Source organism: Pogona vitticeps, chromosome 5 (genome assembly GCF_051106095.1).
Source record: "Pogona vitticeps strain Pit_001003342236 chromosome 5, PviZW2.1, whole genome shotgun sequence".
In the NCBI taxonomy this organism is placed as follows: Eukaryota; Metazoa; Chordata; class Lepidosauria; order Squamata; family Agamidae; genus Pogona; species Pogona vitticeps.
In genome coordinates this window covers 40505148-40528706 of record NC_135787.1, presented here as the reverse complement: position 1 = coordinate 40528706, position 23559 = coordinate 40505148, and the positions used below count along the sequence as shown (strand labels likewise).

The 23559-nt window shown below is 39.9% G+C and overlaps 1 protein-coding gene across 12 annotated transcripts in view; it reads left to right on the top strand.

Moving 5' to 3' along the window:
• Window positions 1-23559, top strand: part of INPP4B (inositol polyphosphate-4-phosphatase type II B) — a 329973-nt gene that overhangs the window by 168094 nt on the left and 138320 nt on the right. For 10 of the 12 annotated variants that reach the window (XM_073001620.2, XM_073001617.2, XM_073001619.2 and 7 more), the window contains 2 exons: window positions 14758-14811; window positions 17936-18015. In XM_073001620.2, coding sequence (XP_072857721.2) covers window positions 14758-14811; window positions 17936-18015 — 134 coding nt within the window. The remainder of the gene's footprint in view (window positions 1-14757; window positions 14812-17935; window positions 18016-23559) is intronic. The other 2 variants (XM_073001618.2, XM_073001621.2) reach the window with 1 other exon arrangement.

The following is a 23559-nucleotide window of genomic DNA, read 5'->3' as shown; positions in this document are numbered from 1 at the left end:
AATGTTTTAATTTTGTGGCTGCTGTCACCATCTGCAGTGATCATGGAGCCCAAGAAAGAGAACACAAAAAATGGGCTGAAGCTCAACATAAAAAAAACTAAGATCATGGCCACTAGTCCCATCACCTCCTGGCAAATAGAAGGGGAAGATATGGATGCGGTGACAAATTTTACTTTCACCCTCATTACGAACTCCAAGGTTTTCAACTCCAAGACCAAACTTACCTGTTGTTCCTTTTATCTCTTGATTTCCTACTTTAGCATTCCAATCCCCTATAATGAGAACAGCATCTTTTTTTTGGTATCAGTTCTAGAAGGTGTTGTAAGTCTTCCTAGAATTGGTGAGTTTCAGCCTCTTTAGCCTGGTGGTTGGTGCATAAACTTGGATTACTGTGATATTGAAAGGTCTGCCTTGGATTTGTATTGAAATCATTCTATCATTTTTGAGATTATATCCCATTACAGCTTTTCCCACTCTTTTGTTGACTGTGAAAGCTACTCCATTACTTCTATGGGATTCTTGCCCACAATAGTAGATATGATAATCATCTGAATTGAATTCGCCCATTCCTGTCCATTTTAGTTCACTGATTCCTAGGAAGTCAATGTTGATTCTTGCCATCTCTTGTTTGACCACATACAGCTTACCAAGGTTCATAGATTGTACGTTCCAGGTTCCTATGCAGTATTTTTCTTTGCAGCATCAGGCTTTCCGTTCACTTCCAGGCACATCCACAGCGGAGTGTCTTTCGGCTTTGGCCCAACCACTTCATTAGCTCTGGAGCTACTTGTACTTGTCCTCCACTCTTCCTCAGTAGCATGTTGAATGCCTTCTGACCTGAGGGGCTCATCTTCCAGCATCATATCTTTTAGCCTTTTGCTTCTGTTTATGGGGTTTTCTTGGCAAAGACACTAGAGTGGCTTGCCAGTTCCTGCTGCAGGTGGATCGCGTTTAGTCAGAACTCTCCACTATGACCTGTCCGTCTTGGGTGTCCCTGGACGGCATAGCCGATAGCTTCTCTGAAATACTCAAGCCCCTTCGCCATGACAAGGCAGCAATCCATGAAGGTAGCAATCCATGAAGGCACTCTCAACTAGTGCTTTTTAATTTGTATCCCAGAAGCATCTTTAGAGAAGCACTTGCTAATTCATATTACAGTGTCATTGCCAATTTGAGAGGTTATCAACAACATCCAATATGGAGAAAACGGGATATTATTAGATGACAATTTAGATGATGAACAACATCAGTGAATTAAATCATGAACATGTTTGGAAAATTAGTATTAAACCCAAATTAATGGTGATCAGTAAAAAGCAAGAGAAAATGTGAATAGGAAGGAATGCCATCACCCAGCATAATTCTGCCCTGTAGTGCTGCTATGTGTTACAGCAATAATGCTGCGTTTTATGGTGATTCTCTACTCTGTTTTTATGTTTTATTGACTGATTATGTATGTTTTATGTAACCTACTCTGGGAGTCCTCTGAGCTGAAGTATGGAATAAAAATATCTTAAATAGGTTTCTCAGTAAAGTTCTGTTAGGAAACTATTGCTTCTCTATTTTCCTTGAGAAAAGGATATACAGTAAAGATAGCATATACAGCTATAATAGTTCATTAAAAAGTCAACCTAACTTTCCACATAAAAATCTGTTTATGTATTTTCTGGATGACAGTAAGCTTCTTGATTGCCTTTGTGTGTTTCTGTGTATTTTAGAGTAATTATTCTGTTTTCAAAAGTAATGTATTTTCTTCTCAGCAGAAGGTCACAGAATTGTTATAGTTTTCTTATTATATTTTTCTTATTCCAGGAGGAGCTGGAATGGATGGCTCAGTGGTTTAGATATCTGGCCGTGGAGCCAGAGGTTGGCCTCCTGTGAATACAGCCAACCTGTTTGACCATGGGCAAGCTGGAAAGTCCCAGAGTGCCCTTAGAATAAGAGAATGGTAAACCACCATTCTCTACCTAGAATACCCAGGAAAAGGTCACCATAAGTCCGAATTGACTTGCTGACACATGATGATGATGACGTTATGGGAGACATGATAGGAATGTGTAGCCGGAAATAAAGATTGGTTTCATAATGGAAAGTTTGGTGGTTTTATGTAGAAATAAACATTGGCTAAGCAAAGTACAGTAAGAATTATGTGTCAAAATACACCCACTATTATTTTACCTTTCAAAGATACGGATATTCAAGATGTATTTTAGGTATATGCAAATGATTATTATACTATTGTGCTAAATTAGTGTATATTTTATTCATACACACACACACACACTAATTTATTATTATATAAATATACAGTGGTGCCTCGCTGTGTGAAACATCGCTGAGCGGTAAGAAAAAACCCATTGGAACGCATTAAACATGGTTTAATGCGTTCCAGTTGGGCTGAATACTCACCGTTCAGCGATGCTTCCCTATGGCTGGCAGCCATTTTCGCGCCCTCCACTCGCTGAACGAGGGCGCGAAAATGGCTGCGATCAGCTGTCCGGCGGGTCCAAAATGGCCGCCGGAACAGCTGAAATGGCCGGCCGCAGCGTTTTCGTGCCCTTGGTAAGCGAGGGGAGGGCGCGAAAACGCTGCGCGCAGCCATTTCGGCTGTTTTGGCGGCCATTTTGAAGCAGCGGAACATCTGGTCGGCGGGTCGCAAAGCGAAGGTCGGTAAGTGAACCGCTTACCAACCTTCGCTCTGCGATTTTCGGCCATTGGGGGCATCGCTCTGCGATCGCATTAGCAATCGCAAAAGCGTCACCGTAGAGCGAATTCATCGCTCTACGGGGCACTCGTTCTGCGAGGCACCACTGTATTATTATATATTATTATATACACTTATTGACCAAATTGCTAACATGCACTGAATTATGGAGAAAGCCAGAGAGTTCTAGTAAAACATGTACTTCTGCTTCATTGACTACACAAAAGCCTTTGACTGTGTGGACCACAGCAAACTATGGCAAGTTCTTAAAGAAATGGGACCACCTTATCTATCTCCTGAGAAATCTATATATGGGACAGGAAACAACAGTTAGAACTAGATATGGAACAACTGATTGGTTCAAAATTGGGAAAGGAGTGCAACAAGGCTGTGTATTGTGTCCCTGCTTATTTAATTCATATGCAGAATATATCATGCGAAAGGCAGGACCGGAATTAAGATTGCAGGAAGAAATATCAACAACCTCTGATGCGCAGATTATACCACTCTGATGGCAGAAAGTGAGGAGGAATTAACGAACCTTGTAATGAGGGTGAAAGAGGAGAGCGCCAAAAATGGTCTGAAGCTCAGCATCAAAAAAACTAAGATCATGGCGACCAGTCCCATCACCTCCTGGCAAATAGAAGGGGAAGATATGGAGGCAGTGACAGATTTTACTTTCTTGGGCTCCATCATCACTGCAGATGGTGACAACAGCCACAAAATTAAAAGACGTCTACCTTTTGGGTGGAAAGCGATGACAAACCTAGACAGCATCTTAAAAAGCAGAGACATCACCTTGCTGACAAAGGTCCGCATAGTCAAAGCTATGGTTTTTCCAGTAGTGATGTGTCGAAGTGAGAGCTGGACCATAAAGAAGGCTGACCTTCTTTCTGACAAATTCAAAAAGAATTGATGCTTTTGAATTGTGGTGCTGGAGGAGGCTCTTGAGAGTCCTCTGCACTGCAAGGAGATCAAACCTTTCCATTCTGAAGGAAATCAACCCTGAGTGCTCACTGGAAGGACAGATACTGAAGCTGAGGCTCCAGTACTTTGGCCATCTCATGAGAAGAGAAGACTCCCTGGAAAAGACCCTGATGTTGGGAAAATGTGAAGACAAGAGGAGAAGGGGACGACAGAGGATGAGATTGTTGGACAGTGTCATCAAAGCTACCAATATGAATTTGACTGAACTCCGGGAGGCAGTGGAAGACAGGAGGGCCTGGCGTGCTCTGGTTCATGGGGTAACAAAGAGTTGGACTTAGCAACTAAACAACAACAAATGTATATAATGTCATAGAATGACGGATTAGAAGTATGGATTTCACTTTTTGTCAGGAAGAATGAAAGCATCAAGTTTACAACTTCTAAATTGTTGTAAGCTGCTCAGAGACCTTTGGGTAGAGTGGGCAACATATCAGTTAAATGAATTAAATAAATAAACCATTTTTTTTTACAAAGCTTAGGCTTTCCAATGAGTTTTAAGGCCAAATTGTGTTATGCCATTGCATTTCTTTCCTCTAGTGATTCCTAAGTGAGAAGCAACCATGCAGAGCTGCCACCAGTTGGAGTGAAGAAACTCCTCTTTATGTAGTTCTTTGTTCAGAATACTTCTCCATTTTACTGTCGTGCCAGTTAAAATCTTTAGACAGATCCTTAGCTCTTCTTGCTATCCGCCATTGTTTTGTTCCCTGCCACAGTCCCGCAAAGCTACTTTTCATTAAGAACAGAAGAAAGAAAACCGAACTGGAATGACATGGAACTACCAGTCAGGTCCATTTTGACCCTACTGGCATCTACACATTTGATAGACAAGGGTGCTTATTAAGAATAAATTCAAGGAGGTTATGTTTTAGCTGAATCATAGTTATATTAGGGATCATTTTGACACAATAATACTTGCTGGGATGGAAAAACGTACAGGAAGCCAAAGGTAGAGAAGAAATGCATAGTTATGTGAAATATTCTGAGAATAATAGAGTAGTGGAACGAAAATGAGGAAAAAAGGTTTTTGTGCCAGACTATTTTTTTCCCAGCAGTACATGAATTAAAGTATCTGTCAGTGGTAGGTGAATATTTTGTTAACAGTGTATCGACATCAAGGATAAGAAGGGGAAATTATCTGCCGTTTAGTGCAAGCATTTTTTACCTGCTCTTCAGTTGAAAGGCCTCAGAAGGTGCATTGCATAAGATAGACCATAAAAAAAAGAAAACAGTCCCTGTTCTCAGGCTTGCAGTGTAAAAGCCACAACACAAATGGTAAATGCGGTGAGGAGTAAGGGCAAAAAAAAAGCCATCTCAGTTCTTAAATTTTCAAAGTTCTTATAATTATAGTCTTGTTCAGATTTTAATTATTAGAACATACTTACCATGCTTACTTACTGTAGCCATGCCCTCCTTCATCTCTGTTTTCTTCTACCAGAACACATGAAGGGTGATAAGTGTTAACAGGCGAACATCTGCTGTCCATGGAGGTTCTTCACATGGATTGGAACCCTGGTTTCAGAACCCATCACTTTCCACTCATTTAGGGCAACCAAGATGAGTTAGAGGGCAAGACTAGAGTGCTTCCACTGAGCTCATTGTATTTTCTAATATGAACAGATGAATGACTTGTCTTGAACAGAGGAAGAACATGGACAGAAAGAGACATATATTAGTAGAGATGGTGCAATCTGCTTGCTGAATAGCTCAGTGGTTTAAGTGTCTGGCTGCAGAGCCAGAGGCTGGGAGTTTGAGTCTCCTTGACAGGGCTAGATTCCATGATCTATAGCAGTGGTCCCCAACCTTGGGCCTCCAGATGTTCTTGGACTTCAACTCCCAGAAATCCTGGCCAGCAGAGGTGGTGGTGAAGGCTTCTGGGAGTTGAAGTCCAAGACATCTGGAGGCCCAAAGTTGAGGACCACTGATCTATAGGATCCCTTTTAGCTCTGCAGCTCTAAGATTATTGTTATTTATTATTTCCACAGCAGCCAGGTTTTAAAAAAAGGAATAATATGGAAAATTCTGGTATTAAGTATGTGGGCCATTGTGAATCCCAGGGTATGGGAAGGGGCAGGGGGAGAGAGAAGGTCACAGATATAGAATAAGAAGATAGGTTGTTGACATATTTTATTTACATATGCTGCATGCCAGAATAAATCACTTGAGGTCGAAGTACTGTACATTGAGGGTTAATCTACTTATTCATCATAGCATAAAATCAGATTGAATTTAGCTGTATATTTGGGATGCATTAAAGAAAATGTCTGAGAAACCATGAACTGGAGGAAATTAATGTTTCATAATTGCATGCACATGGCTGTTTGTATAAGATTTCATAGTGTTTATAATAAAGTCTGCAGACTGTTCTTCAGTTTAAGTACTTGTGTGACTTCATTCACAAGCATCGGCTGCTAAATGAAATTTGTGTTGTTTTTACACCTTGAGAGCTAATTTCAAGCTGTAATAATACATTAATGTGTTGTACGGGTGTGTAAATGAACTTATAATCACATTTTCAGATTTAGTTTCACATTGATCCAACTATTGGAGGAAGCCTTTCATTTCTAATGAATATATAAATATTGTGATAATAGTATCTGCTTTGTGATCCACATTACCACTGGTAAGGATAAACATGAATTTCAGTGATCCCACTGCAGATTTTTGCCATTCTTCACAAAGATATGCCAGCTGAAAGCAATATAATTCTCTGCTCTGGCAGAGCAAGCTCAAGGGAGAGAAGGAGTCAGTTTAGTTGCAACTGGCACTTTTCAGTTCTGAAACCACAGTCTGCTTTTGGGCTCTGGAATTACTTTTAACACAATTGTTTTGGTCGTTAACTATTTACATGAATGTCTGTTGGGGAAGAAAAAGAATAAGTGTGCTGCTTACGGTGGTTTTCGCTCCATAAGACACTCTCCCCAAAAGTGGGGGAGAAAGTGTGTGCGTCTTATGGAGTGACTACTGTAAAACACAGCTGCTAGCATGAGCGCTCCCCCACCCCTTCACACATACACCTGTGAGCTCCCTCACAAGCGTGGGGGGTACCCTGCCTTCCTCAGATGTTCAGCAGGTCCACGATCCTAAAAATGTTAGGGACTGCTGCTTTGGATCATGGGAGCCTTGCCCCAAAGAGGACTCTTCTTCCCACAGCGCACAGAGTTGGCAGTGAGTCGTTCCAGGCCGTATGGCCCCATAGGAATTGCAGTCTCTTTTCCGCCTGCCATTTTACTTCTCTCAATGCAAAGGCGCCCATAGAGAGACTTCAACTCTCATGCTGCCTCACGCTTGGGGCTTGTTATTGTGGCGGCCCGGCCCCCTGAAGACTCCTCTTAGTGTTTAAAGATGGCGGCTGTAGCCCTGGGAGGAAGAGGAGGAGCAGGAGGAGGGAGCCCACTTCCCTGGGCGGCCTGGCAGGGGCGCAGGAGTTGGGAGTCGCGCGGGGATCTTGCTCCTGGCGCTACACTTGCTGCTGTGGGCCACCTCGGGGCAAAGCGAGTGGGTTGCAGCGGCGGCGGGGGATGCCACCCTGGGGAGCCTCCTGAGCCTCAGCTGGAGCTGGTGTCGCCTGCAGCGAGGAAGAGCCAATGAGTTCTTACAGCGGATGCTGGCATTTGGCTCCTTGGGGTGGTGGAGGTGGAGGAGAGGTGGTGGCGGCGGCAGCTGGAGCATTGGGGTGCCTCTCTGCCTCCTTTACCCCAGTGATGTGAGGTCTTCCCTGTCTTAGCCCACCCCCCAAAGTGGGTCTGCTGTTGAAGCCCTCGGGCTGTGTGGGGGCCAAGCAGCAGCCGCTGCCAGCCAGGAAAGCAGAGCAGAAGGCAGCGGAGAGGATGTTCAGGCAAGCTTCCTTTCTGTGCAGGTGGCAAGGCAAATAGTTTCCAGAAAACTAGAGTACTCAAACCTTTAAGTCTCTCTGTTTGTTAGTGGCTGTGGTAATGGTTCTTAATATTTATAGTTTATTAACTATTTTATTACACTATTTGGTTCAGAATATTTTTTTTCCTGTTTTCCTCCTCTAAAAATTAGGTACGTCTTATAGTCAGGTGCGTCTTACTGAGCAAATAATACAGTATATACTGCCCCGTATCACTTCATGCACTCTCTGGGTGGTTTGCAAGTTAATTATGCAGACTACACATTCCCCCCCCCCCAAATGAGCTGGGTATTCATTTTACCAACCTTGGAGGGCTAGAAGGCTGAGTCAACCCTGAGCCAGCTACCTGGGATTGAACTCTGGGTCATGAGCAAAGTTTTGGCTGCAGTATAGCAGCTTAACCACTGCTCCACGAGGCTCCTAAGAAAGATGAATATACCCTAAAGAAAATTGTCTTGTTTCAAAAGTATCAGTTTTTGTAATTACAAAACTGGAAGCTACTGGAGTTCATACAGAGACTTTGTAGTAGCATCACCTGAAAATAAGGGAAGAAAAATCATATAAGAACAAGCAGAAAATTAATTTTCACTCTTATTCAAGAAAAAAAGCTGTCCAAACAGAGCCTACCACAAAAGAATGGTTTATTTCAATGCAGGTCAAACAAACAAATAAGGCAGTGTTAGCTTATAATTGCTACATTGAAATATTTCTGATAATTTTATATAGTCTGTCACACTTTTTATGCTCTCAGATTTTTGGACATAGGGCAGATACAAATACAGTGGGGTCTTGACTTACGAACGGCCCGAGTTACGAACATTTTGACTTACGAACCACTCTCATAGGGAAATATTGACTTGACTTACGTACTTAGATTTGAGTTATGAACTGAAAAAAACCACGTGGGAGGCAGGGAAAGTGCAAAATGTGAACTTTCAGTTAACTGCTGGCCAGTGAAAAGGGTGCCTGTCTGCTTCCTCACTCCTCCCAGCGTTTAGAGAGTGGATTGGGAGACAGTCTTCAGATTGCCTGGTACTGCCTGGACTGTATTTTCCCTGCCTTCCCTGAACCTTTCTTGACCTAAGAAAAAAAGAAACAAAATATCCCCCTCTAGTGGTCGAAGGCGGAATAGCAGCTTCCCATTAGTTTCTATGGACGGAAAAGAGCAGATACGGATCAAATGGTTTTCAATGCATTCCTATGGGAAATGCAGATTTGACCTGAGAACTTTTTGACTTGAGAACCGCCTTCCAATACAGATTAAGTTCTCAAGTCAAGACCCCACTGTACCCTCATAGCCTCCTGGCAGGATATTTAGAGGTTTTGGGTTGGTTACTGTAGGAAGTGTGCTTCTTATGTTCCCACTTTTTTGTGTGACATTAAAACTATGGGCTATTTGTAATGCTTTTTTATTTTCCAGATAAAGAAATCTAGATCTTTTTACAAGATATTACCTTCTAAAAATAGTTTTTTTGTCTTTGGGGTGATGTATAAATGCATATCCGTATTAAATAGTAATCTAAGGTTTTATAGGTTTGGGGTTTTATTGGCAATAAAATTTACCTGAAAGCTTAATGAAGATAATGATCTTTCTTACCCTAGTGTTTATTATCATTTAGCACTAACAGCATACGAGGTAGAGAACATATAGGTGTCATAACTGATTCTCAGTGAAAAACTGAACAAGCATTCTGAGAGTGTACAGTTTTAAAGGTGACATTGAAAATATGGGTTTGGCTGACTTCTGGAAACATAGTTAGTTAGTTAAAACTAACTAATGTCAAAAACAGGCTTAATTTGGAATTTGAGGGTAGGTGTATGGGAGAAGATGAATCTGAAACAAAAAAAGGGGAGGCCAATTCCTAGAGATTGGTGGAGGATCAGGACAAGTCATGAAAGAGTGTGTTAAACTGTGGTGCACTTTGTAGGTGTAGGTTTTCTCAGTAAACATTTTGAAGTGTAAGTTACAAAATGTATGCTCAGTACATACATGAGGTACATGTATGGCCATTGGGACTAAGGAGGGTTACCTTTCTATACTTCGCTTTTACATCAGATTTCCAGTAGGGTGAAGGAAGATGTCAGAATGTTGACATTCAGTGCTCAGAGTTGTAAAGAGAAGGCGTAGAACTTGGATGGGTGATCTTTAGTATGAGCCATTTCTAGATTCTTAAACTCTTAGAGATTTTAACATGCCTGAGTAAAGTTATTCTAACCAGCTCTTGTAATTTATGCTACCATAGTCTTTTCTTTCACCATTCTATCTATGGCTAGCAGGTATGGTGATGTGTAGACCTTCGTCCACTTTTACATTTGACTTTCTAGCTCTGTTTCTTCTTTTGTACCTTGTATCCAATTCTGGCCACTGCTGTAGTTTCCTCTAAATCAGTGGTCAGCAAACAGGGGTAAATTACCCCAAAGGGGGTAAAAGTGAAAATCCTGGGGTAATGAGCAGAGCGCTACCCACCTCCTTTCTACCCCCACCCTCTGCAGCCAAACCTCAAATTGTAAGGCACCTCTCCCTGTTACTTCCTGGTTGCAGCAGGCACTTGTAAATCCTCCATTCTTTCAGAGATTGGAGATAAGCCTGCTTAATTGGCTACAGCTGTGGAATAGCCCCGAGCAATCAATCAATCCGGGGCTTCTGAATGACTGCTTCCTCCAGAAATGACTGCAAGCAAGCAGGAGGAGAGAAAGGAACAAGTTAACGAGGGGAAGGAAGGTGCGAGAGAACGAGGGCTTCATCAAGCTTATTTAAATGTATGGAGAAAATGGACGGATGGAGGGAGGGTGGGTGGGTGGACGTGTGTGTGTGTGTGAGAGAGAGAGAGAGAGAGAGACTCAAAACTATGAAAAAAGGAACAGGCAAGGCTTGAATTAAGGCAGGAAAAAAGGTGGCTTCATCAAATACTGTATCATTTCCTTCCTTTCAAATCAAAGGGGTAATGTTGGCTTATATAATTTTTGGGGGGGGGGGTAAAAGGTAAAAAAGTTCCCTGACCCCTGCTCTAAATGATAAGTGGAAATTAATGATTAAACTAAGACTCTGCCAGTGCTCTTACCCATGGACTTGAGGTGGAGTTTTCTTGATATTGGTACCCTGATTATGCAGTCCATCCTCAACAACTGTGGCCAACCTCCATATTGTTTTAAAAAGCATGTTTATTCAGTTGTGATTTTGAAATGCAGCCCTGCCCTAGGATCTCACTGTTTTAATATTATATACTATTTTATTACCTTTTAGTTTGGTTTTATGATTGACTTTTAACGATGTATTGGTTATTTTTTATCTGTTAGATACCATCCAGCACTTCTTTCAGAGGAAGGGGAATCTATAAATAAATAATAGGCCAGCTTGTATACAGAAAAATGTCTTACCCAATAACAATACATATATTGTTACAAGCAATATAATACTGGTTTAAAGACAAATAGAACTGCATTAGTAAATGGCACTGAAGCTATCTATACTGGTTGTTCTCCACAGTTGTCCCAGAGCTAGGCTACAGGTGTGCCCATACTAATATCTAAAACTTAGATTTGGAACCCTAAATGTCCATGACTCCAAGAAGTCCTGACCATTGGCTGTTTTTGCTAGGACTTCTGCAAATTGTAGTCTAAGGTTATTAGAGACCATTTTTGGGAATCATGCCTATAGTATATCTATCCTATCACTAAGGCTCTTGAGACAGCTTGGGGTTTTAAGCATGCATCTCTTTGAGACGGCTTACTGTGCTAAGTGGCCACTGGTCATAAGGCTCATAATCTAAGTTGGAACTTACTGACAGTGGAAGGCTTTCCTCAGCAAGCCATTAAGATCTCCTGTGCTTGGGAAGAGATTCTGTCTTGTTTTAGTGAGAGACTCTATTTACTATCCTGGTAGTCTTTTGTTCTCTCTTTAAAAACAGTGCTCATCCTTGTATTTATTCTTTATGTGCAGGGATTAGATGAGGCAACGACTAACTATTGCAATGAGAAGATATAAATCCCTTCGATGCTGACACCAGTTGTTACACTCTCATGTTTCTTTGATGTACAGGTTAGATATCAAGTGTAATGCCATCTTGAAAATCTACCACAATTGTAGATTTCTCACTAAAGCTTAGATAATCATTGCAAGGGGAAATGCTGGATTCCTTAACTGAAGATGGAAACTGCTGATAAATCAGGTGTTTTGCACAATGATAGATAGATAAAACCTTTATTGGCATAAGTAGAAATTGGACATAGTCATGGTGGTTTGTTAGGTAACTACATATATAGACATCAAGAGGGCAGAAAAGTATTAGACATCCTTAAAGGGACAGTGGTTCGTCTCTTAACAATAGTATCAAGGAAGTCTGCGACTCTTTCTACAATGTCAGTCATCTCGGCCACCATCATATAGCTAACTTTATCCAGATCTGACCTCCCTTCCAGCTTTAATAAAATTGAGGCTATCAACCTTGATTGGCCGATCGAGTGAAGCGGGCAGTGCAAAAACATATGAACGAGGGTTCTTCTTTGTGGCCTCTGTGAATCATACTAATAATCCACACATGCGCAGAGCCTCGTCGAAATATTCTAGAGCTTCTGCGGTAGCAGAAAGATACAGTAGTACAGACCCCTCCTCCCAGTATATGTACCTTGGCGCCAAGGCTCTCCCTTCAGTTTCTTTCAACTGCCACGTTGAGAGCCTTGATCGTTGCTTCTGTGAGAAAGGAAAGTTATTGAACTTTATTTAAAATCTATAAAATTATTATTATTATCATTATTTATGAAACAAGATACACTCTGGCCTTTAGGGTTGAAGCGTTCCCCCCCCCCCCCAAACTTCTCAATTGTTTTCTTTTCAAACCAGTTCTCGGTTAATGGCCTCTTCAGGCCCATTTAAATGCTGCGTAGCCGGCGATAACAATATCTCACTCTCTGACAGCCACACTAAATGCCTTTTTTGCCTCCTCATTTTGAGGCCCATCAAACTTCCTCGTGCCCTCACTGCACTTCCTATCAAAATGTTTTATTAATAAGGTGTGAGAGTATCAAGCAATTGTCGATTGTGGACTTGCCTTTCCTTAAACTAGCTTGCTCAGGGCCAAGAATAGATTGATTGTCAGTCCAAGAGATGATTTTGTTTAATAGGCATTTTGCATATAATTTCCCAATCACTGATAGTGAGCTAATTGGCCTATAATTTTCTGGGAGGTAGGGATCCCCCTTTTTATAAATTGGGGCCAGAATTGCATTGGTCCAGGCTTTAGGAATTGACCCAGTGTTGTCTATAGCAGAAAAGAGGGGGCAAGTATTGAAGCCCACCAATCCGGGTCACATTTCCCTAAGTCTGGTGGAATAGCATCGAGGCCAGCTGTTTTTCCCACTTTTAATTGGGTTATTAGATCTTTAACCTCATCAGTAGATGCTGGATGCACAATGACAGTAAAGGGATATAAAAACTTTTGGTTCTCTTTTAGGTTTCAGGTGGGAGGGTGCCATTTAAAACCAAAAAGCAGGACCAGTAGATTAATAGTTGGTGTTATTTGTTTCTCTTCACAATTTTCAGCTGAGACTCTTGAATAGGATTTACAGTGGCACCATGGGGATTGTTTACTAAAATAATCCAAAGTCTAACAAGCACTGTTTTTTTTTTACCCCACAGCTACGACAACATAATATCCATATTAAAATGTCTACAATACGATACTCTTCTTTGATTCTCAAAAAATAAAAGGAATAGAAATATTTAGTCAGGAGAAAAAAACAGCTTTCATTTCTCAGTCATCCTCCCCAGGGGATGTACAGCTCTTTCCTTTTTTGCATGAAAATAGCTTTATCTTAAGACTGGATTCAAAAGTCCTTTTGTCTGGCTTTTACGAATACCAGCTCTAATGCTTAGTAACTCAGCTTATCTTTTAGGTAGAAAATTGACTCAAGTGAAAGCAATTCTGTCATTTTGTCCACCAAATATTCCCTTAGCAATCAGTAGAACATTAAAGTACTCCTACTCCATATGACCAAGGGTCTGTTGAAGCTTTCTCCAGCTAGGGAAAGGTGTGAATTTTGTTTCAGGTTTTTTAAAATGTGAAAATTCACAAAAACTGAATATGAGAAAACATAGAAACTGACAGATTTGTCCATTCCTACCTCCTACAAACAGTCTTCCATATATTTAGACTATTACTTTCATAATATTGGCCATGGGTGGTTGGTTGGTCTTGATGGCATTTGTAGTATGGCATTTCAGATCTACCGCATTTAAAAGGGATTGGAGAAGGCAGATAAATCAACATTATCTTTCTGATAGTGGTAGTTTCTCTAAGCCTATGAACAGGACGTTAAGGCTACAGAAGTGTGAAATCAGTGGGCCACTGCATGTGAACCAGAGCTTAGGAAAGTTAAGTTTTGGCTTACGTCTCCCAGAATGCAGCATGGGGCCTTTTTAAAGCTCTGATGTAAGCATAGACATTTGATGTAGCTAGCATTGAAATATATCTTTTCTAATGAATTCGTCTAAAATTGCTAGAGCCAAAAAGAAGAGATAAAATTTGGGTTCAGGCAGATTTTTGGCCTTACCCAAAGCAAGTCTAGCGAATTTTCACGTGACGATGAGGTACAGCAACCCAAGTCTTCCATGAACAAAGCAGTCTCAAATGGTCCATTAGGTCCAGACATAATGGCCAAAGGCAGGTATACTTCAAGAACTTATATTCTAATAATGTCATGAACTGCAACGTAACCTTTACAGAACCAGATATCTTCTCTGATCCAGTGGTGTAAAAACTGAAACTGGCGTTGCCATCTTGACCTCCTTGGTTACTAGGGCTAGTTGACAGAGGGTTATGGTGGCAACGATGGACCAGAATATCTTGTGGCCAGTGGATAATCATGGGTTGCAAGGCTTTTTTGAAGGTTTTCAGATTCAAGAAATCTGAATTTTCAGATTCATATAAATGGTTTTCTTGTTTTTCCAAAAGGAGTGTGGTACAGAATTTTTGTAGTAGTTTGGCCTTTTCCAAAGAAATGGGGTGAGTTTTGACAAGAGAAGGTTTGCATTTGTGATTCACATGGTTACTAGCTTTGTCCAAAGAAAATTAAATAATCATGGTATTTATTTAAAAACTAGGAATGTAATACCAGCCATATCCTAGCACAAAGAATTCAGAGCATATCCTGGTATAATGTATGTATTTAAAAATAAACATTCAGTTTCTTATCTCAGGTCCGCACAAGCATCCTGGCAGAACACAAAGAGCCATCAAGGACAGATTCTGGGGTAAGTCTGGTTACCTCATTGATAAACATATAGAGAGCATCATCCTATTTTCTGCACCAGGAACCTTTGGGGCCATGCAGACCATGAAAAATATGAAAAGAGGAAGAGAAACCCCTAAATTAGAAAAGACTGGAAGTCCACTCCAGGTTTCAATTTTATTTTATTTTACTTTCAACACTGCAGGGGAAAGGGTTCAGGATGTATTCAAAAATGAATCTCTAATTCTGAAGGCTTCCAAGAGCAACAGTCAATCTTTTCTTTTCTTTTCTCTAGGAAAACAGTTTTTAGTAGGGGACAGGGACTATGATGGGGCTTTGGAGGGCACATAAACAGTCCTTGTGGGGGTATATGTAGTCCAGACCCACACTTTGCCCATCCCAGTCATGTTTTGTTCACCATTGTTACAGCAACAAATTTGAAAGTGCAGGTACTCCATTACATGACAATTCCTATAACTTCCCCACCAAGGGTCCAGAAATAAAAGCTGCTGGATCAATCCATATCAATAAATAAGAAGCAGGTACTTGTAAAGATAATGGTTTGTAACTGCCTGTTCAAAACCAAACTGTGTACAGATGCTTTGCGTTACAAAAAGAGTACCTTGCAATAATAGACTGATCCTGGAAACATTTTTTTCTACTGAATACTGTGATAATTGTAGCTAAGCTCAGAGAGAAAAGGAAAGCTCAGAAGACTGGCTGATGATGTTGTAGTTCTACTTTGAAGTCCCAGTGTGTTGACTGTATGAGCCCTGACTCCTCTAAACTACTGATGTTCACTAATAACTGAAAGTTACATGGAATACCTGTCTGTCCATAAAACTGAATGTGCAACCAGGCATCTCATGTACTTTTGCAGGATTATTCTCATTATGGATACTTGGTATATTACTGTCATGATGAAATATAAGAACGCTGGATATTTTTTTTTCCTGCTTAAATTGTGTTCCTAAATAAATGAATCTGAAGGATAAGATTGTGATGCACTTTGGGATATGTTATGAAATTTGATCTGATACATGAGATTATTGCAGGAATAACATCTGAGTTTGTTGTTTCTTCAACTCCACCCACTTCATATACTGATAACAAATTCTTCCTGGCAAATTATTCTCCAGACCTTCCATCTATCTCTTTTGGAAGCCAGCCCCTTAAATCCAGAACCAATAACAATATCCTTGGGTAGAGCTCGTGGAAGTTTATTCAGCTACTTGTCATTAACTCTTGAGGAACTGCAATTGAGCTACTCTTTTTAGCATGTTAAGTGAAGTCTAACATCAAAAGAAGCACTCATGTTAGATTCTTATTCATGTTACCTGACTGTAAATGTTTGGTTTAATTTGGTTGAAGCTCATGGACTAGTTGCCCAGAAGCTTAAGCACTTACTCCTAACAATCATTGGCAGGGGCAGGAAACATGTGGCCTTCCAGATGTTATTGGCCTGAAGCTCCCAAGAGCCTGAGACATCACAGCCAATGAAGGGATTATGAGAGTTACATTCCAAAAATCATTGGCGGTATTTACATTCCCCAGTCTGTTTCCATGCGTGCCTTGTGTGTACAAGTTACATTTTATGTACTGGCTCCTTTTCTAAAATTGTCTACATTCTTTCATTTTCTGGGGGCTTTTTGAAAATATTTGTGATTATTACAATTACTGCTTCCATATACCTACGCTCTAGTCAGGCATGATGCTGTCTAACTTGTGCATAGTGGTTAGGAGCATTATTGACTTTGTTGATATTAGGGAATTTGGAGATGAAGGTACTGTATGTCAACTTCCATAGGGATTAGAATGCACTTCTCAAGGGCTACTCTAGAGACAACTGCTTCCTGTGTGTAGATTCGTGTTGTATAACAGAGATGATGGCAGTTTATGAATCTGAGGTGTGATTCAGGTTGTTAGGTTCTACTGCCTTTATGCAGCTATTAATGCAGGACTTCTGAGTACTCACTACACTAACAGCTGCGCATTTTTAGAGTTAGTGCAAAGATGATAATCAGTATCAGTTTTGTTACACTAGAGGTTGTACAGTTGCTTGCTGAACAGTTTGAACTGTGTGCTAGGAGGGAATTTAATTTCATTAGCCTGTTTGATATTGTCCTCTTGGACCATGTAAGATCTTGTTTTAAAGAAAAGAGGGAATAATCCTTTTCAGAAGAAGCCACTAGGAAAATTGTGATGTAACTCAGGAAGATGAGTACATGTCATATGTAAACTGAAGGAATAATTGGTGTAAACTAGAAATAACACATACATGGTACAGTCCAGCAGAAAGTGAAAAGGATCATTGCCATCCCAAGAGCAAATAGGAATCAGAAGTGGGATACTGTAAAAGTTAAAATTTGTTGGTGATTTTGGAAAGTGGAAGAACAATGCCAGGAGGGAGAATTTGCTCAACAGTGCAAAGAGCCGAAACATGTAGAAATGTAAAGGCATGGGAAAATATAGGTCAGCCTAAGTGTTATTGATATAATAGGATGAATGCACTTGCATGCATTTGTGTTAGAATTAAATTAGCTTTCATGTGAAGGAAATAAAGAAACAAATGCCCCAAACAGAGTGATGAACTGCTATAATGTAGTATTGCTATTAATATCATGTTCTAAATGTTACTTTAAAATGGCTCTGGAAAACAAATATACTCATATTTGAAAAATAAAGATGATAGTGCCTCCAGGTTTGAGAAATTATTGCAGCAAGAAAAACAGTCATATAATTCTGTGGATTTAACATTACTCATAGTACAGATGCTGAATGAATAGGAAGAATAAAACCTTGTACTGAGAACAAAACAAACAACAAAATAACCTCTTACATCTGTTATTTTTTTTAGCATGGTATTTGTCAGGGTGTCATTCTGTTTGTTTTTAATGAAAAAATTGCCTCAACGTAAGAAATTATTGATAATAGTGTCACTGATCTACAGAGGCAACCTGCAGGAGAATAGATCAAGGGAATAGTTTCCTATATACCATTTCTCTCTTGCTACTAAGGTAAGGATTGCTGGTATAAGAGTAAAAGAGAAACCATTAAATTCTGAGAAATCTTATGAAGGTGGTCTCTTTCTCTCTCTGTCCCCCCTCATCCATACTCTCCCTTCTTTTATTCCCCTTGGTTTCCAGAGAAGCTTCCTGGGTTTTGCTACATTCAAAGCCGGCGAGTTGCTGAAATCAAAGGACCAACAACTGACTCTTAGCCTCAGGTAAGCCTCTCTGTATTAAGTGAGCATTCATGTTCAATTATGGCATTTAGTGATTGGCTGTTTTGAAACTAAAACTCACCTACAGATTTAACAGATGTAGGGATGCTAGAAGGTTTTACTTTATTTTCAGCAAACTAATTTAATCCACACTTCCAAAATTAATGTATAGATAAGAGAACAATCATTAAGGCAGTATATTTCTTCAAATGTGGTGTAGTCTGCAGCTTTGTTGTGTGTGTGTGTGTGTGTGTGTGTGTGTGTGTGTGTGTGTGTGTGTGTGTGTGTGTGTGTGTGTGTGTTTTCTGTGCTGTCAAGTCGGAATCAATTTATAGCAACCCTAATAGGATTTTCAAAGTAAGTGAAATATTTAAGGAGAGGTTTTACCAGTTCCATTCCCCCATCAATTTTCATGGCCAAGTGGAGATTCAAACCCTGTTCTCCAGAGTACGTCACTCTGTCCACTACACCACACTGGGAATCTCACATATATTATATGTACATATGCCAAAATGTATATCAAAAGCCATACATTAGGGTACAGTGAATATAAAAATAGATGGAACACTGCATTCAAAATTGAATATTTAAATCATTCAGGGATGATCTGGATGGCTTTGGAAGCCATACTTATTCTCCCTCGGAGTTTAGCAGACTGTGCTCACCTTCTTTTAAAGACCAAAGTCTTCAACTTGGCGGGGGGGGGGGGAATCCATATAAAAAAAGACAAATTGCATATCCAAAGCTTCTGAAAAGGCATGCAATTAGCCATTTAAAGGATCCTGGACCGATTTTTGTACCTGAAATAGCCTTTCTGGAAAGGATATTTTGGACCAAAGACAGCATGGGAGGTGGGGCCTAGCCTTGTTGTAGTAGTAGTAGTAGTAGTAGTAGTAGTAGTAGCAGCAGCAGCAGCAGCAGCAGCAGCAGTAGCAGTACCACCACCACCAGCAGCAGTAGTAATTAGCTGAAGACTTGATTTGTGCTGCACAAGAACAAGTACCAAACCAATGTGATGAAAGCTAAGATCCAAGGAATTAGTATTAACAGCGAATGTCGAGTCTGCCAAGAAAAAGGTGAAACTATGTCACACCTCATCTGTAAATATCCAAAGATTGCACAAACAAATTACAAAGTCAGACATGATAGAGTGACAACATTAGTGCACTGGTCCTTATGCAAAAAATCTAACTTGCCAGCCGCCAAAAACCTGTGGGAACATCAGGTAGAGAATGTGTTAGAAAATGACAACGTCAAGATCTTATGGTTTTTCTGAACCCAAACAGATAGTCACCTTGAACATAACACACCAGACATGGTAGTAATAGAACGAAGAAATGTCTGGATCATTGACATTGCTATTCCAGGGCATGCCAGAGTTATAAAGAACTGGAAAAACTAACAAAGTACAGAGACCTGGCAATCAAAACATTACGCCTCTGGAAGAAACACACTTCAGTGGTCCCCATAGTCATTGGGGCTTTGGAAATTACATTAAGAAACTTCATACAGTACTATAAACATTTGCAGATCTCAGAAATCACACAGTCAGAGCTACAAAAAGCAGCAATATTAGGAATGGCATACATACTGCGCGGATATTTAACAGATACTTAGGTTTTTGGTTAAAACTTGTATCTGTTGTATAATACCAGTCAATGCTTTTATAATGTTGACTGTGCCTGGTGTTTCTGAATCATCATCATCATCATCATCTCCATGGGCACAGGCCTTGTTGAGGCAGAGAGGCTTGCATGGGGTTGAGAGCTGTGCTGAAGGGTCTCCCAAGCCAGACAGGTCTCAGCTGAGAAACCAGACCAACTGTGTCCACTAACCATCAATTATGATGAGAGGGAATAAACAGAAATCCATACCAGATCAGTTGTCACTCGGGTCAACAATGACCATGTCAGTTGCTATAGCCCCTGGGTATCTGGCGACAAATGGGCTGTTGAGGAACCAGGAGAGGATGCTGCAAAGCTACTGGAACAACATAAATGCAAAACTTGGACTCTCACCAAAAATCGTGAAATTGCCATATTTTTCCATGTATAAAATGACACTTTTTCCTAAAATAATTAGAGAAAAAAAATGAGGGGAAAGCACTTTCCTTGCAAGAAAATGGAGGGGGAAAGCAATTCCTTCTTTCCCCTCCACTTTCTTGCGAGGAAAGTGCTTTCCCCCTCCACTTTCTTTGCAAAAAGCTGCTTTCCCCCTTCACTTTTTGTGAGGGGGAAAGCAGCTTTTTGCAAAGGAAGAAATTTTGGGTTAGAAAAGTGAGGGTGTCTTATACACAGAAAAATACGGTATGAAATGTTATTATGAGGCAAACCCAACAGCCCGTGGTTTTCAAAAAAGAAATTTGCAAAAGGAAACACCTAAATAGTGACATAATTGAACAACAATTAATGGACCAGAAAAGATTTATCATCTAGGAGTAAAGTATTTTCTGAACTGGAATTGCAGAAACTAGAAAAGATGGCAAAAGAAAAATCAGCACAGAACAACGAACATAGTATGGAAGACAAATGGAGGGTAGAGGTACATGCAATAGTGAAATGAAACATGTCAATAGATACCTCTGTATATTTATATATTTCAATGTTTTATTTGTTGCTGGTCTTTGAGCGTAATAAAGTTTTGTCCTATCATATCAATAGACGAACAACTTATGGAAAAACCATAAATTATGAGTTAACAGAATGGCAAACATCACTGGGGAGGAAATAGTATTCCATATTAGCCAGAACACAGAAAGGCAAAGGCTTCCCAATTTGCGCCAGTTACAAAGTAAATCAGTAAAAGATCTACTGAATGATGAAATGTAGCGAGTAGACGTCTAGAGGGGCGGGGTAAAAATCGAATAAATAAAATAAAAATAAAATAAATCCCAATCAACATGCTAAAGGAAACAAACCAGCTCATATATAGCACAGCTGCCATAATAACCAGGCTTCCCGATCATCCTCTTGAGAAAATTTTTATCATTTTGTCATTTTATCTAGTAGTATGCAATATGTGTGAATTTCCTCCTTGACCTATAGTACTGAAGTGGGGCAAGGTAAATGTATTGGTTGAAGTGTGTGATTAGAATTTGGAAGACTGATTCTGAAGTGCCCACTGAGCCATGAAATTCACTCTTTGACCTTGGGCCAGACACTTTTCCTGTGTCAGCTTGGCCTTTGTTATAATATTTTGATAAGTGGTTGATCTCAGACATTCTCTCACCACTCCTTGATCACAGGCATTCTCTCGTAGTCTGATGTACACTTACTCTTATTGGGGGGGAAAGCAGGTTTTAATCAATACAAATATTACAATAGTAGGTTGACTACAGTTTATGAATTGGGATCTTCATGCCAAATGTGATGCCTATATCTCAAAAAGTGGATCCTGAGAAGCCTCAGTAGGCAACTGCTTATTCCTTCTTATCATAGCTTGAGGACCTAAGCTGGGGCTGGTGAGTCACATTTTAGGTAACAGATAGGTTAAAAAAATTAACTGTCATAGCCTCACCAGCTTTGCTACAGCAATGATACCAATGAGTAATTTTCCTCCATTAAGTGCTTCAATTGTGTCTGCAAAGTGCCAACTTGTGGTGCTGTTCTAGGTGATTAATGGCTTGGTCAGTCAATGCTGTATGTATTCAGAGGCTGAGCTGGTTTGATGAATTTGTTGCTACTCTGCAGACAAAACTGTATGTTTTTGGCACCTCTTGGGGGTTGCATGTTAAATACGGTTGGAATTTGAAGAGTTGGGGCACATATTCTTGTGTGGCATTTTGATTTTGCCTACTTGAGTGATAAATTAATAACCAACAATCAGAACGAGTCCTCATAGTTCCATGCTTCATAGCTAAGGTTTGTGTGGGGTCTAACTTACAACTCATTTCATGCGTATATCCCAAATATGAATTTATTAGAGTTCCAAAAGATAGTCAGATAGACCACAGCACAAAAACATCAGATTTGCAGATTTTTTTTTGATAAGGCTATAAATCAAATTATAAGTATATGTTGGAGATGCTGCTGTTCAATAAATTGGACATGCTGCATTTAAAACATTTATTGGTTTCTTGAGCCAAAAGAGCTTTTAATACTTTCTCTAAGACATATATTTCATGGGCAGGGAATATAAATCCCATTCAGTGTTGTTGTTTTTTAAGATAGGACAGGCTACTGAAGAAATAAGATTTAGAAATTCAATTATTCCAAAAAGCATTTAATAGAAACCACACTTTGCATGTGTAATTGATGATGGGATCTTTTGAAGTACCTGCAGAATGTTTCCAGGTCATGTTTCTTCCTTAGTAAGCACAACAATTAATAAAGAAATCAGCATGCCTGTCTTCAACACGCATGAATTTAATTAACTTATTTTTAAATAGCTGACATAGAGATTGGACTTTCTAGTTGTTTCTGATTGTGACTTGCCATAGTGAAGCAGATGGATGTCAGGTTGGCTGTATAAACTAGGCAGTGCTCCAGAAAAGTAGAAAGAAACTTTGGCAAATGGTGTAATAAATTTTTATATGAGGATGAACAAAAGTAATAGTAAAATTTGTTGCTCAATGACATTTTATTTATTGCTCAAACTGTCAGGAAACACAGAGAAACTCTGCACAGAGTTTCATAATTTTAAATAGTAAGTCTGTATGGAAATAGTAGCCTTATAAAATGATTTTGTCATAAAAATAAAAGACCTGTTCTTTTAATCAAGAACTGTAGAGAAGTAATGTATGCTTTTATTAGCCTGCAAAATTTAGTTGTGTCTGTTATGTAATAGGGAAGACTAATTCTTGTGACACTAAAACAATTGAATGTCTACCATAATTCAGGATTTATATGCAAGTCAGCTTTATGTTATGACGCTATTTTTGCCAAGTGATGGCTATGGGTAACTTTTGACTGTTCAGATTTTGATTATTCAGGAAGCAGGATTTTTTTTAAATGACCTCTTACATTGAGCCTCACTCTTCTGTCCACCAGTCAAATAATAAATGTACTTCCTTGTACAGTATCTTTGATATACTCTGGCCACCAGAAAAGAGCACAGATTGTGGAACCTACTGATTGGTTTTAGTGATAACTTGCTCTGCTACAATTAGCATCAAATAGGCATTTGTAATGTCTGTCAGTGCTTCCATGTATGCTTGTAATAACAATTATAACACAGTTGTGTTTACCTGATTGTCTTGGAGGATGTCCACAGCAGGGAAAGGTGACAATACAATGGTATGTGCGCTAGGGACACACTGCTGATGAGACCAGGCTTGAAATAGCCACAGATGCCTTGAGCAATTCATTTAGTCCTGCCTGAAACTGAGCCAAGGTTAAGTACTAACCATACAGACCAGGCATATTTCTGCTTTCTTTATCATGTCTTACTTCAGCAGAAGCAATCATACAGATCCAATTTGGTTCTTTCTGAAATAAATCCCATATCCTGGTGTGGGTTTTTTTTAATGGTGAAAGGAACACATTCTGCATCTAGGGAAGACTATTTGTAACCTTATGGTGTGTGATTCACAGATTTTTCCGCAGTTCT